Source organism: Megalobrama amblycephala, linkage group LG24, assembly GCF_018812025.1.
Source record: "Megalobrama amblycephala isolate DHTTF-2021 linkage group LG24, ASM1881202v1, whole genome shotgun sequence".
Lineage (NCBI taxonomy): Eukaryota > Metazoa > Chordata > Actinopteri > Cypriniformes > Xenocyprididae > Megalobrama > Megalobrama amblycephala.
Genome location: NC_063067.1, coordinates 1021015 through 1036074, shown reverse-complemented (window position 1 = coordinate 1036074; position 15060 = coordinate 1021015). Strand labels below are relative to the sequence as shown.

Sequence of the window (15060 nt, the reverse complement as noted above, 5' to 3'; positions counted from 1 at the left end):
GCAACAAAGGGGGCGGGGCCATGTTGGGCTGCTTTAGAGAAGAGGAAGAGTTGTTGTTGTAGAGTGTTGTTGACATGCCGTCACTTTACACCAAACGAGGGTCAATTCAACACAAAAGATGAACATGACGGCACATGCTAGTGGATGAGTTGAATCAACTCCACAGCAACTACATCAATTTATCCACTAACCATTCAGAAACGTCTAAAAGTTGTAACTTCTTCCTGAGTCTCTCCATCAGTGTCGACTCCGGTTTGAACAATGTAAGGCTGAACACTTTCGTCATTTTGGCTGCGTGAGATTCTCCAGCTTTGTTGTTGTTGAGCTGTTAAAGCTCCGCCCACTTCTGGAAAGGGGGCGGGGGCAGCAGCTCATTTGCATTTAAAGGGACACACACAAACGGCGTGTTTTTGCTCACACCCAAATAGGGGCAAATTTAACAAGCTATAATAAATGATCTGTGGGGGATTTTGAGCTGAAACTTCACACACACATTCTGGAGACACCAGAGACTGATATTAGATGCCCTTTAAACTTTAGACTGATGTTAAAGCCTGTTTTACTTAAAATGTACATTGAAAAAGGTTTAGTGTAGGATTTACTTTGAAACAATTTTCACTCTGAAATTGCTAATTAATTTAACAAATAATTCCAAATGACAAGTAACACACTGAATTAAATATGAAATTGAATTAGAACAACTGTAATAATATTTCTTGTAAAACATACTCCAATAATCTTCATTTACAACTTCGGAAAAAAAAAATTCCTCAAAATTATTTTTTTCTCCCCAAAAATTAATTTTATTTTCCTCAAAAAAAAAAAAAAAAAAAAATTGTAAAACATACCTCAATAATCTTCATTTACAACTTCGAAAAATATTTTGTTTACATTTTTTTTTTTTTTTTTTTTTGGAAAACATACTCCAATAATCTTAATTTCCAACTTGAATTTTTTTTTTTTTTTTCGAAAAACTTTTTTTTCCATGTAAAACATGCTCCGAATATTTTTATGTACAACTTCAGAAAATCTTTTTTTACAGTGCATATCTTTGAGGCCTGTGTTTTTTTTTTTTTTATTGGGGAAAACTCTGATTTTGCTGTATTTATTACTATCAGTTACTGGCACGCATCATCTTGCTTTCCTTTCAGCATGTTAAATTCAACCAAAATTGGATATCCCCCCCCAATTTTCTACTTTTCTACTTTAGTTTTCTGCATAATTCAAATGTGAAAATATCTGAACATTATCTAGGCTTGACAGAATCCTCTAAAAATCAACATGATCCAGCCCATTCGACCATTTATGAGACTTTACGAGTGAAGAACTGAATAAGAGAAAGAAATGAGTACACTCCTAGAATCTAGAGCGGATTTTCTCCATCAGGAATTGATCGAATGGTGAAAGTATCTACAGCACTTTGATGAAAGACAGTGAAGATAAATATTAGTTTCTGTAGAATAACTTGCACTAATGAAAGGCTCTTAATCAGACATTCAGGTAAATGGAGTTGATTTGATGTTGACTTTAACATGAAGCCAGTGACGTTCTCCTCATGTGATTGATCTGTTTGGCTGATCGCCTCTCTTTATTTCCATACTAACGGCCCGTCTGATGAATGAATGCTGTTATGTAACTCATTTCTGAGGTGTTTGTGGTTTTTCTGCTGGCCAGTGTTTGCAGGTCGGCCAGATGTTTTGCTGATTCAGACGCATCCAAGTGTTTCTTTCAATTATAAGCACTTATTTTCCATACCGTGTAAACGCTGTACATTAGAGCCACTTTTGGGTGACATTCAGCTGTGTGTGTGTGTGTGTGTGTGTGTGTGTGTGTGTTACATAACCAAAAGCCAAATGAGTGATGTAATTATAATGACACTGTATTCTGACTGTTTTGCACATGTGAGGATAACAGTAATGTGTTGAAATCAATTTGAATGATGTAGTGATCAAAATGTGTGACATGAAAATGAAATGAAAACTCTCTCATATTTGAGCTTCTTCTTTGTCCAGCTTTATCAGATGCATTCTGGGATGCTTTTAAACACTGATGAACGAGGATCATGTGATGATGCTTTATCTGCTCCAACACAAATAATGAATTTTAAATCAGATAACTTTAAAATACATCATAAGAAAAAAAAATTGTTGTTTATTATCATTAATTTACTATTATGTAGTTAGTTTTTATATTTATATTTTCTTTTTTTATTTTAATTTTAGTTAGAGTTTTAGGAATATTTTTTGTGTGTTTTGTCAGTTTTATTTATTTGTTCCAAAATTTCTATATATTCTTTATTTTATTTCAGTTTTAGTTACTTTCAACATTAGAATATTAGAAATAAAATAAGAATTCTAAATTAAATAGAAAAAGTTTTTTATGCTTTTTTATTATATCTGTATATTTTTTATTATTTAAAAATCAGTTTTAGTTTCAGTATTTTTTAGTTCTTCAACTTAAACTAAATGAAATGTTGCCTTGGTGTTTATAGTGTATTTTTATAGTGTCATTCTCTCACTGTTTCTTCCTGTAATTATGGTTCAATTAAAGCCGTACGTCATCTTGTGTTTAACGTTACAGTCATAAGATCATGCAGATGAACCCCAGATCCAGCGCTGTCCTCCATCATTTCATTCTCTTTCCTGCTCTTTTTCCACAATGAAATCCCTGTCTGTGTTTCAGCACATTAAAGTGCATGTGGGAAGTTTACAGTTGCATAAGCGATCAGTCAGCTCATTTTGTGTTTCCCCTGTCATAAAGTGGTCGTGAACTCCATCGTTTTATTGTTTTATAATGTTTCCTGGGGTGCACTAATAATGTTAGTATGATTTTTACATAAAAAATTGTCATAATTTGGAAATAAAAGGAATTTTTCCTACCCTGATTTTAAGCTCTGATTTGAACGCTCTGTTTGAAGGGGCGTGTCTGTGTGAGATTCAGTGTAAACGCCCACGTCATCTCAACTCAATTTCTGCACACTAACAAATGCTTTCATCATAACTAACAGTGCAAACTCGATGTAACTAAGATTCATTAAATAAAACGGGAGTTTTGGCGCGAGTCTCAGTCACTGATAAACTCACACTGTTTGATTGACAGCTCCAGCGATTGTAAAGGGAGCGTTCTTTAATCACCCTAATTTTCATCCTACTAAGAGAAACAAGGTGAAGTTGAGCATTTAGTCACTGGTTTGATTTACTGACACACAGACAAAGATCATCTGACTGTACATGAATCATTAATATCAGATCAGGCATTAGGATGAACACAGTTACTTACATGTTGTTGCATTACTGTCGAGTCCATATCGTAAAAGTCTGTTTGCAAATGTCCTGAACACAAGTAAATAAAGCTCAACTGAGACATTCACATTGTTGAAAATAAATAACCATATTCCTGCATTAGGATCCTTTGAAAGATAATGTTATTTCAGTCCTGTATCGCTCTTCTCTCCTCCTCATCTCACTGACACACCAGTAGGCGGGGCTAATGCTGCAATGATGAAGTAGGCGTTGATTTCTTCTGTGGAGGCGGAGTTTCAACTATCTATAGACATTCCAGGACGAATCGTTCGCTGGTTCTGGTGTCAATAAAAGCTTTTATTCGACTAACAAGTTTTCAGTTCTGAAACTTATTCTTATAGTACGATGAACTCTTATATATCAAAAGCTCAAGGAAAAGTTGACTTCTCAATTCATGACCCCTTTAAGGGTGGGAGGTGATCTGATTGGAGCTTATATATTTTGGACTGAATTTTTATGCAGATTTGATGATATTTTGTTTCTGCACACTATACTGAGCTCTGATTGGCTGTTGCTTTGATTGACGTGTGTTTGCAGGGTCACCGTGGTGATACCGGTCTAGAGGGCAGGGCGGGACTTCCTGGCCCACGGGGTGAGCTCGGACTTCCAGGTGTGGTCGGAGAGAGAGGGCCAGCGGGGTTAAAGGTCAAAAACACTCAATTCTTCCTTTTGTTTCTTCTTGATAATGTACTATGTTGAACAAAATGTGCAGCAAACACTGGGTGAAAGACTAGATCCCAGAATGCAATGATACTAAGTGCTTTGACAGCCTTTGACCTTTGACCTCTGTGCGTCTGCAGGGCGAGACAGGTTTACTGGGCGACAGAGGACCTGCGGGTGTGAAAGGCATGGAGGGGGCGACGGGAGACCAGGGCATGAAGGGAGAGCAAGGTGCCAAAGGACAACCAGTGAGTGTCTTTGTGTGAATACTCAAACTCCCATCAGCCTCTCTGTTTGACATCACCTCGATTTAGGGGCCGTTTAAAACGTACTCATTCAAAGTGCTTGTTTTTTAAACCGATAGCGGTATCGCCTCTTGTGTAAACTACAAAAACGTAAATTTATGTAAACTGTGACATCATGTGCATGTATATTATGTGTTCAGTCTATAAGCGCATAGTGTTTTTTTACAAAGTGATATCGCCATCTACTGGCCTGGCAGCAGAATACAGCGATTTTAGCCGTTTTCGCGGATCCGTGTGAACGGGGATCGTGTCGTCTGTGTGTGAAGAACACAAACAAAAAAAGTTTTCAGTTTTCAGTACATTGTTGTTATGTAAACATACCCTTAGGCCACACTCACTGAAAGGTACTATGGTATTACCATGTATTTTGGTGTAAATAGCAAAAAAATGCCACGCTGTATGTCAGCGGGATAATTAAAAAATACCACGGGATTATCATGAATCCAGGTCTTGTCTTGGACTCATTGGCACCGGGGTTCTTATGTAAGGGTGTGTTGAGTGATCGTTAGTGGATCGTTGGGTAAACAAGGGACAAACGAGCTGCTCCGCTGTCTTACATAACTCTGGAAAAGACAATAAAGCCTGAAAGCGAGCTGGAATTCCAAGCCTTCGGAGGGGGAATATCGCCTTACAGGCCCTGTGTGAATGAACGTGTCGAGGGATAAAGGATGTTGACATATAATTATGTCCTCTTGAAGACGGACATAATTCAGAAATCATGTCAGAAATCCAGACAGACAAATGACAGGATCTGCCCAGAATAAACAGGCTGCAGTGATTCTAGGGAAAGCGTAGGAACAGGAAGTTGTTACAGTCTGGATCGTGACCCACTTTTCTGATTGGCTGCTCTGAGGGACTGTCAGTCATGCTGATGTGTGTTGTTTCCCACAGGGTGAGGTGGGAGATGTTGGCATGCTGGGACTCCAAGGTTTTCCGGGACCCAAGGTTAGTTTTAACTCCATTAAACTGCAGACACACCAGCACTTGACTAGTGGAGAGTAACCCAGATGATAAGTGTCACTCAATACATACAATAGGAAAAAGGTCAAACTGATGAGATTGTTCAAGACAAGAATTGTACTGATTAGAAATAGAACTGTTAAATCTGATGAACTGCAATTCAAATATGTGAAATATATATATATGGATGGATGGATGGATGGGTGGGGGGTGGGCGGACGGACGGATGGACTGATGGATGAAAGGATGGATGGATGGATGGATTGGTAGGTTGATTGGTGGATGGATGGATGGATGGATGGATGGATGGATTGGTTGGTTGATTAGTTGATTGGTGGATGGATGGATGGATGGATGGATGGATGGATGGATGGATGGATGGATGGATGGATTGGTTGATGAATGGATGGATGGATGGATGGATGGATGGATGGATGGATGGATGAATGATTGATTGGTGGACGGACAGATAGACGAATGGACGTATGGGTGATGGATGGACGGATGGATGGATGGATGAATGGATTGGTTGGTTGATTGGTGGATGGATGGATGGATGGATGGATTGGTGGATGGATGGATGAATGGATTGATTGGTTGGTTGATTGATTGGTGGACGGACAGATAGACGAATGGACGTATGGGTGATGGATGGATGGATGGATGGATGGATGGATGGATGGGTGGGGGGTGGGCGGACGGACGGATGGACTGATGGATGAAAGGATGGATGGATGGATGGATTGGTAGGTTGATTGGTGGATGGATGGATGGATGGATGGATGGATGGATGGATGGATTGGTTGGTTGATTAGTTGATTGGTGGATGGATGGATGGATGGATGGATGGATGGATGGATGGATGGATGGATGGATGGATTGGTTGATGGATGGATGGATGGATGGATGGATGGATGGATGGATGAATGATTGATTGGTGGACGGACAGATAGACGAATGGACGTATGGGTGATGGATGGACGGATGGATGGATGGATGAATGGATTGGTTGGTTGATTGGTGGATGGATGGATGGATGGATGGATTGGTGGATGGATGGATGAATGGATTGATTGGTTGGTTGATTGATTGGTGGACGGACAGATAGACGAATGGACGTATGGGTGATGGATGGATGGATGGATGGATGGATGGATGGATGGATGGGACGGATGGGTGATGGATGGATGGATGGATGGATGGATGGATGGATGGATAGACGGATGGATGGATGGACGGACGGATGGATGGATGGATGGATGGAGGACAGATGGATGTATGGATGGGTGGGTGGGTGGACGGACGACAGATGGACTGATGGATGAAAGGATGGATGGATGGATCCATCCATCCATCCTTTCATCCATCAGTCCATCTGTCGTAGGTTGATTGATTGGTTGATTGATTGGTGGACGGACAGATAGACGGATGGACGTATGGGTGATGGATGGATGGATGGATGGATGTTGGATGGATGGATGGATGGATGGATGGATGGACGGACAGATGGACAGATGGATGGATGGATGGATGTTGGATGGATGGAGGAAGGATGGATGGATGGATGGATGGATGGATGGATGGATGTTGGATGGATGGAGGAAGGATGGATGGATGGATGGATAGATAGATAGATAGATAGATAGATAGATAGATAGATAGATAGATAGATAGATAGATAGATAGATTTTATTGCCAAAGCAACATTTATAATTTTTGTTTAGTTTGTTTTTCAATTATTATTTCAGACGTATTTCAATTAAATGTTTTTAATAGTTTCAGTTTTAGTTAACATCTGAAAATGTTTGTTAAATGGATATTTTGTGTTTCAGGGTCCGAACGGAGACTTGGGGTTCACCGGTGTTCCTGGACTCAAAGGGCCGACCGGTGTTCTGGTGCGTCTCGTCTCTTCTGTCTCTTTGTCTTGAAATGAAATAAATGCCAGCGTCTCTTCTCATCTCGATGCATGTGTTGGTGTTTGTTTCAGGGTTTCTCCGGTCCTGTAGGTCTGGTGGGAATGATCGGTCCAGTGGGAAAGCCCGTAAGTAGATGAAATGCATGTGCTTTATCACTGAGTTTGGCATTGTTTGGTTATTGCACAATAAATGATGTTTTGGATGGTTTTTCAGGGTGCCAGAGGGCCCAAAGGAAGCCGTGGAGAGATGGTAGGATGTGCTCTTATACATCACAGCAATGTTTAGTCTGCTGCCAAATCAGAAATCAGGATCTTTCCGCTCCTTTAATGAAATATCTGCATGTTCAGAGGGAGTTGTGTAACAGCCTTCAGCGTCTGTATAAACTCCAGAACACTTGATAGGATGCAGTACCTCCGCTGACCTCTGAGGGCGCCAGCGCTCCATCACACACAGCAGATCAGCTGAAGCTGGAGCCAGTGCTGCTGCTTTAGGATCATTCATTTACTTATACATATAATATTAAATTTGCACATTTGTCATGACATATCAAGTCATAATATGATACTGTTTGATTTATTGCACGTAAGCATGAGACTATGGACTCCAAAATAACATACTTTCATTTTCATCTGTATCAGACAAGTTTATCTCCACAACAGCAGTGTAGTCTAATGTTGTAAGTTGTTTTGGATAAATGAGTGAATGTCAATGTTCTCTTTGTGCAGGGACCTCAGGGGCCACAGGGCAGTCCAGGGCCACAGGTACATTACACATGATCACATGACAAAACCTCATGATTGTGTATTCATAAGAATATTTGACTTTCATCATTGCTTTTGTTCTTGCATGAACCCTAGTATCATAATTAGGCTACAGACATAGATATGAATGTTATCAGTATGTTTATGTAATCTAAGGGGATTGTGAGACTAATATTCTGTGGTTTTTGACAGGGACCTCCAGGTTCGCCCGGCCCATCGGTAAGACACAAACCCATCATTAAACATTCACATGCATTAATATTTCCTTTTACACAGCAAAATCCCCAGAGTTAAATCAGCTCTGCTCAGAGTACATATGGTCCCTCTCTAAATAGTGCTAAAGTGACACTGAAGCAGAGTTAAAGTTAATGAGATAATTAAGTTATGATTGAGCATTAGTGATGAACACCTGCTGTTAACAAGCAGAATCACTGAAGAGAAACAGAAGAACTACAACTGACTTCAGCCACAGCCTTAGATGAAATCAACTGAAGATAAAAGACATTAAATCTCTCAAGATCTGATTAAACAACTCCACAAACAACATGTTATCTCATTAATTTTAACAGTGTTATTTTAACTCTATATAGAGAGGGACCATATGTTCTCTGAGTAGAGTTGATTTAACTCTGGAGATTTTGCTGTGTATGCGTTTGTGAGACACTTTTATCTAATGATTTAAAATCAAAATTCTTGTATTGATACATTTACTTAAGAATCGAAATGACTTAATTTGCATAATGAACATCTGTTTGCCCCGCCCTCAAACACTGTAGTTGTAGCTGAGACTGTAACGTTACATTCACACCGCCGCCAACGAGAGTGTCAAAATTCGCTTTGGCTGCGTTCAAACCGCTGCCGGCGGGAGGGTCAAAGTAAATGACAAGTTGTGGCAACCAATCAGAATCCTCTCAAGCGAGGACCTCTACATTCCGATTGGTTGCCACTGAACCACGTCATAGCTCATTACCATAAAGTTGAACTGACTTCAACTCGATGCTCTCACCGTCCAAGACGCGCTGCGCCGTGCCGCTCTCGCCGGAGCTTGTCACGGTAAGAGTAAGAGTTTGGTTTGAGATTCAGATATGATAATGAGCATTTGGATTCTGACCAATCACAACAAACAGGGCCATCTGATCAATCAGAGCAGAGTAGCTCTCTGGGAATCGAACCCATGACCTTGGTGTCGCCAGCGCCTAAACTAACTACTGGAATAGAAAAGAAGATTCTTTGAGGTGGTTTGTTTGTCTTCTGTGTCTTACTCCTGGTTTTCTCGTCCCACAGAGACGTATCGGTATGGACGCTCAAGCCCTGATGGAGTCCAGAGAACATCTGCAGCTGGAGGTGAAGACCTTGAGACTGCTTTGACTAATGTGCACTAACCAAGAAAAACGAAACTACTCTGATTCCTCTGTTCTTGTCCTCAGAGTTACCAGAACACAGACACGTCTCTGTCTGAGCAGAACGCCGAGATCTTGCGAACGCTGCAGTATCTGAGCGGCGTCATCCACAGCATGAAAACACCGCTGGGCACTCGAGAAAACCCTGCCCGCTTCTGCAAGGACCTGCTGGACTGCCAGCGCGAGATAAGCAACGGTGAGATTCGCACGAATCTGTTCACACCAACCTCAGCGCTTTTGACTCGAAGGCCTCCTGTTGTCCAACACAGAATAAATATCTTCTGCTCACCATGATTTCTGAAGGATCATGTGACACTGAAGACTGGAGTAATGAGGCTGAAAATTCAGCTTTGATCACAGGAAGAAATTACACTTTACTATATATTCACATAGAAAACAGCTGATTTACATTGCAAAAATATTTCACAATTTTTACTGTATTTTTGATCAAATAAACACAACCTGGGTGAGCAGAAGAGACTCTTTCAACATTGAAAAATCGTAATTATTCCAAACATTTGACCAGTAGTGTATTATAAATTATGTACTAATTTAAATACTTTTAAGTCGTTTTGTGGAACAACTTCTTTAAATCGTCCACTGATGAATTTCCACAGCTCATTGATTGAGTGTTTTGGTTTGTCTGTGTTGATCAGGACTGTTCTGGATCGATCCGAATCTGGGCTGTACGTCTGATGCCATCCTGGTGTTCTGTAACTTCACCGCAGGTGGACAGACATGCTTGAACCCCGTCACCACTGATAAGGTACTGCCATATATATGAAAATATGATATGATACTGATAAGAATCAATTCAAATGCATTTATTTGGATCTCACACCTTAATTCCTGTCATTTAATGACATTATTTCCGTGAAGCTCTAGTTAGGTTTTACTGTTAAAGTTAAAAAAAGTCCAGATATATGATATATTTCTGCAGTGAATCTGAACATGACTGTGCATGACTCTTTTCCTCTTCATACAATTACGGACAAAATCAAGCAGAGTTTTCTAAACACGTTTGATGCAACTCAATATCGTATTTCCTCTGAAAGGCCAATCTGATTTTAATTTAAAGCTGATTTCCTGTAAGCCAGATCATTTGTCAGCTTAAACTGTAAACATACAGTTGCCAAAACGCAGAAATGTTGATTAGCTAAACACTAAGAAGCTTGTGTGTGAAATGATTGATGTTTCCGATGTGACGCTGTTTGACTCTTGTCTTCGCAGACCGCGTTTGATGTCGGGAAAGTCCAGATGAAGTTCTTACACTTGCTGAGCGTCACAGTCACTCAGACCGTTTCCCTCCACTGCTTCAACGACCCGGCAACATCTGCCACGGAGACGCCACGGGTCTTGCGTTTCCGGGGTTGGAACGGTCAAGTGTTCGAGGACGACTCGCTTCTGAGTCCTCAAGTGCTTTTGGACAACTGTGAGGTGATGTGAATCTGGATTAAAGATCAGTACTAATGTGAATCAGGACTGGGTTTAGTGTGGTTTAGTAGTTCTGGTAATTCAAAGCTAAAGAGATTTTGCATATCAAACTAATCACCGTTGTCAGTATTATCACGGTATTGTTAAAATGTGTTGGAAGTGTTCAAAAAGTACTGATACAGATAATTAAATCTTTTTTATATCGAGTTTTATATCAAAAACCAACACACAACAAATTAAAATTAAGGGGCCAAGCATAAAGAAGCCACGATAAGTCAACATGTCTGGGAGCATCAGACCAACTGCAACACTGAGCAGTTAAAGACCTATTCAGATCATTTTAGGCAAAATAGCTGAAAAATAATAAATACAGTCAATAATAATGATTTAATGGTTTATCACTTTCGACCAAAAGGTGGCGCTGTGACCAAATTGATGTTGTGTGGTCAGAGTGAGGTGACAATGAAACATGCAAAGTTTGGTGTCAGTATGTCAAAGCATTGCAGAGATACATCCCCAAGAGTTGTTTTGGCATGGTCTGAAGATGATACGATTCAATTTTGACCGGTTTCATTACAAGAGGCTAATCTATTCAAGAATTATTGCCATTTCAGTATAAGTTTTGGTCTGAATTTGGTCTGAATACGTTAAAGCGTTGCAGAGATATAGCCTTGAGTCCAAACTGGCGAGCTCTTCGTCAAATTCGTTTGCATTTTATTCGAGAATGGTTAGGTTCATCAAGAAGCTTTTGATGACTTTTTGCCAGCATGATCTGAAGATGATCTGATTTGATTTTCATGAAATTTGGACGAACCACCCGGGAGGAGTTCGAAAAAATAGGTTTTTGGTGGGAAAAATTTAAACACGGAAAATTACACCATAAGGTGCAATCGAATCATTTTGAAAAGATTTTGTTTAAACCTCACGTTTCACCATTTAACACTCTGGTGACCCTTTTTGTGCATAGACCTGAAAATAAAATTTCCAACTTAAACATAAATCATAAATCTTTAAATCTTTGGAGCACAGACTTCAGTTTGGTCTCTTTTTAAAGACGATACTTGGCAGATTATTGCTGAAGTGAAAAATGCACAAAATACTTTTTTCAATTTTTTTATGAAATATATAATTTCCAAAACATGTTTTACTCTAAAACCATGTGAAAATCAATGCCATACATCTAACCAAGTTGTGTTCCAAATTTGAGGTTGATAACTCAAAAAATGAGCTTTCAGTCAGATGTTGTTTGGGCGCAGTACCAAACGCTTCCACTAGATGAGATTTGCTTCCCAGTCATTTCCATTGTACCATTCAGAGTGAAGTAAAAAATTCTAAAACACAAAACGTAACATTTTCCAGTCAAAAAATGACCAAAGAGCACCAGAGGGTTCAATCATTTTTATGATGATAAATTATAGGTATTTTTTCTGCTCCATAAACAATTGCACATAGGCTTCCTTATTATCCGAAGTGTTGAGATTTTTCATCTACTGGATAAAACAAAAATTCAGTCAGATTTTTGCATTGGTCTGACAAAAATGGCAGACGGGCTGAATGAAAATGTAAATCCACACTCTGACAGTAGAAACAGCATAAATACAGCGGTTACCCTGGTTGCCTCTGTAAACAAAGCATATAAACTGCTTTATTAGGCGTTACATGGAGGGAAAATGAAAAGGAAATACCACAGAAACTTTTCTGAAGACAGTTGGTTCCCTCTTGCACGGTGTCTAAAGCAGACGCTACACAGCAAAAGCAGATAGAACCCATTATAATCAGTATGCAACATGATAAATTCCCTATAGTAAACTGATGCCGTACTCTATTTCTGACGTACTTCAAGTGCTCAAGCTACTTCTGACATGAATGGATTTGCAATGATCACTCTACCTTCAGATTAAAATATGAAACATTAATACTAATATTTATCGTGGTTTATTATCAAACCGGTAACTGTTTCATCCCTATTGTGAAATTACGTATACACTCATGCGACCTTTCTGTGTTTTTTTTCTCTCTCAACAATGCAATTTTGATCCAGTGTGAATTATTTATTTAACATGCTAATCTTGACGTTTGCCCGTTTCTCCCAGCAGATCCGTGACGGCAGCTGGCATCAGTCTCGATTCCGGTTTCAAACGCAGGACACTCAGCAGCTTCCCATCGTGGACATTCAAGGTCTCCATCCCTCACATCCAGGAGACCAGCGGCACTTGGAAGTGGGTCCTGTTTGCTTCCTGTGAAATCACTGAAGGACTTCGTCTCCGAATGGATCCATCGGTGAACTGAGCGACTGCAGCGAAGAACAAACGCTTCTGGAGCCCGAGACATCGGTTCATCCACGTTCATCGCGAGACTGCTGTTGTGTTTTATCCGTTGTGATTCAGTCTCGGGTGCTGTTTGCAGGCAAACAATCCTTGTGGATTGTGCGTTCGCTCTCAAATCATTGCTAGTGTCAAACAAGGTTGTTCTTGTTAACAGACTATGATAAGGCCGACCTGGACTCTTTAGACGGTGCTCTACCTCCTTCACACACAGGTGCTCGTGTTCAGGTGCATCAAGCCCGAAACAAACTCTACGCAAGTACGCGAATGCAAACTCGATTTTGTGCATCATCGTCTGGATTCAAATTAGACCAGTCTACGGATTTATGTAACTTACTTTAAAAAATGATGACGGTCTTAACGAAAACATTTTGATGACTAACTGTTAAGACTTGTCTAAGAAATTTTATAAGACAATCGTGCTGAGCAAGTTAGTTAACGTTAAAGAACACTAGTTATGATTCCATCCACATATTCTCATGCAAATTTTGGGATATTAAAAAAGCTGACGGAAATAATGCATTAACTAATGTTCACAAATGAGACCTTATTGTAAAGCGTTACTAAAAATGTTACGCTCAGTTGAGATAATTTTTTTCTTCGATAAGAAAACATGCACATAAACTATGATGGAAACACATTTACCGAGACTTTTTATTATTTTATTACTGATACTTTGCGCCAGTTTTCCAGGAAGTTACGATTTTGTTTTCTTGAACACATGGGATGGAAACTTTTTTGTTCACAAACATTTTATACGATATTTCAGTAGCTATGTTTCCATCCAAAGTTGCAAGTTCAACTTGTGCGCAAAATTGGAATATGGCATAAAACATTTGCAAATAAAACGCTGTTTCCATTCCTTGTGTTCAAGAGAACAAAATCGTCACTTCCTGGGAAAACCAACATTTCAGGTGCTGTGATGCGATTGGTCCGCTGGTTAGTCCAGTTATCCAATCACAGCCTCTGCTGAGGCAAAATCACATCAGTTTTGAGTGATTTATTCAGTAAATGTGTTTCCATTGTAGTTGTAGTGTGCTTGTCTTCTTATCAGATTAAAAATGTGTCTGTCTCAATTGAGTGCATGAATTTATGCGCATTTCCATCCAGTGTTTTTTTATACGATATCCCAAAATGTGTATGAAAATAGGTAGATGGAAACATGGCTAGACAGTTGACATTTGAAGGAATCACTTTGAGCACCCATGTGATGTATGTACATCGATCAGTCTTTCGTATCTGTGTATTTGCGTACATTATGTTTCTGGCCATAAGGTGTTTGTTTGTGCTGGCTTCTTCTGTTGTACTTTTGCGTTTGGTCATTTCGATCAGAACAAACCTAATTTATATGAACAGTGTGTTGATAAGTTATGTTATACATCGGCTTAATATACTTTATACGTTAAGGAGAACGCCGCTCATGACCCTTAAAGAGACGCCGCGAGTATCTGCCTGATGAAAACAATAACGAGGATACTTGACGGAAATTTTTGTTGGAGAATGGTTATTTGAAACCATTTTAAATGTTCCCAGGTGCTAAAAATGTGAATTTACATGCGTTACAAAAACTATATCTTATATTCGTGATGTCTCTAATGTCCTAACCAGACGCGATGTGATAAGATTCCAGCAACGCGACTAAGAGACACCACAGAATCAATAAAAAATCACAGCCAATCAGAAGAGCGTGTGGGTGGAGTCTCTCTTCTAGCGCACTGCACTCACAACCAAATCAATCCAAAATCACAGCCAATCAGAATAGCGTGTGGGTGGAGTCTCTCTGCAAGCACACTGCACTCGCAACCAAATCAATCCAAAATCACAGCCAATCAGAATAGGGTGTGGGCGGAGTTTCTCTGCAAACGCACTGCACTCACAACCAAATCAATCCAAAATCACAGCCAATCAGAATAGTGTGTGGGCGGAGTTTCTCTTCAAGCGCACTGCACTCGCAACCAAATCAATCCAAAATCACAGCCAATCAGAATAGCGTGTGGG

At 39.8% G+C, this 15060-nt stretch overlaps 1 protein-coding gene across 1 annotated transcript in view; it reads left to right on the top strand.

The window, feature by feature from the left end:
* The window catches only part of LOC125259634 (collagen alpha-1(XXIV) chain-like), a 105488-nt gene extending 90428 nt beyond the window's left edge, over window positions 1-15060 (top strand). Inside the window, exons 48-60 of the mRNA XM_048177426.1 lie at window positions 3840-3947; window positions 4103-4210; window positions 5159-5212; window positions 7060-7122; window positions 7215-7268; window positions 7357-7392; window positions 7869-7904; window positions 8097-8123; window positions 9189-9248; window positions 9332-9500; window positions 9961-10070; window positions 10535-10741; window positions 12835-15060. Coding sequence (XP_048033383.1) covers window positions 3840-3947; window positions 4103-4210; window positions 5159-5212; window positions 7060-7122; window positions 7215-7268; window positions 7357-7392; window positions 7869-7904; window positions 8097-8123; window positions 9189-9248; window positions 9332-9500; window positions 9961-10070; window positions 10535-10741; window positions 12835-12981 — 1179 coding nt within the window. The 3' untranslated portion in view covers window positions 12982-15060. The remainder of the gene's footprint in view (window positions 1-3839; window positions 3948-4102; window positions 4211-5158; window positions 5213-7059; window positions 7123-7214; window positions 7269-7356; window positions 7393-7868; window positions 7905-8096; window positions 8124-9188; window positions 9249-9331; window positions 9501-9960; window positions 10071-10534; window positions 10742-12834) is intronic.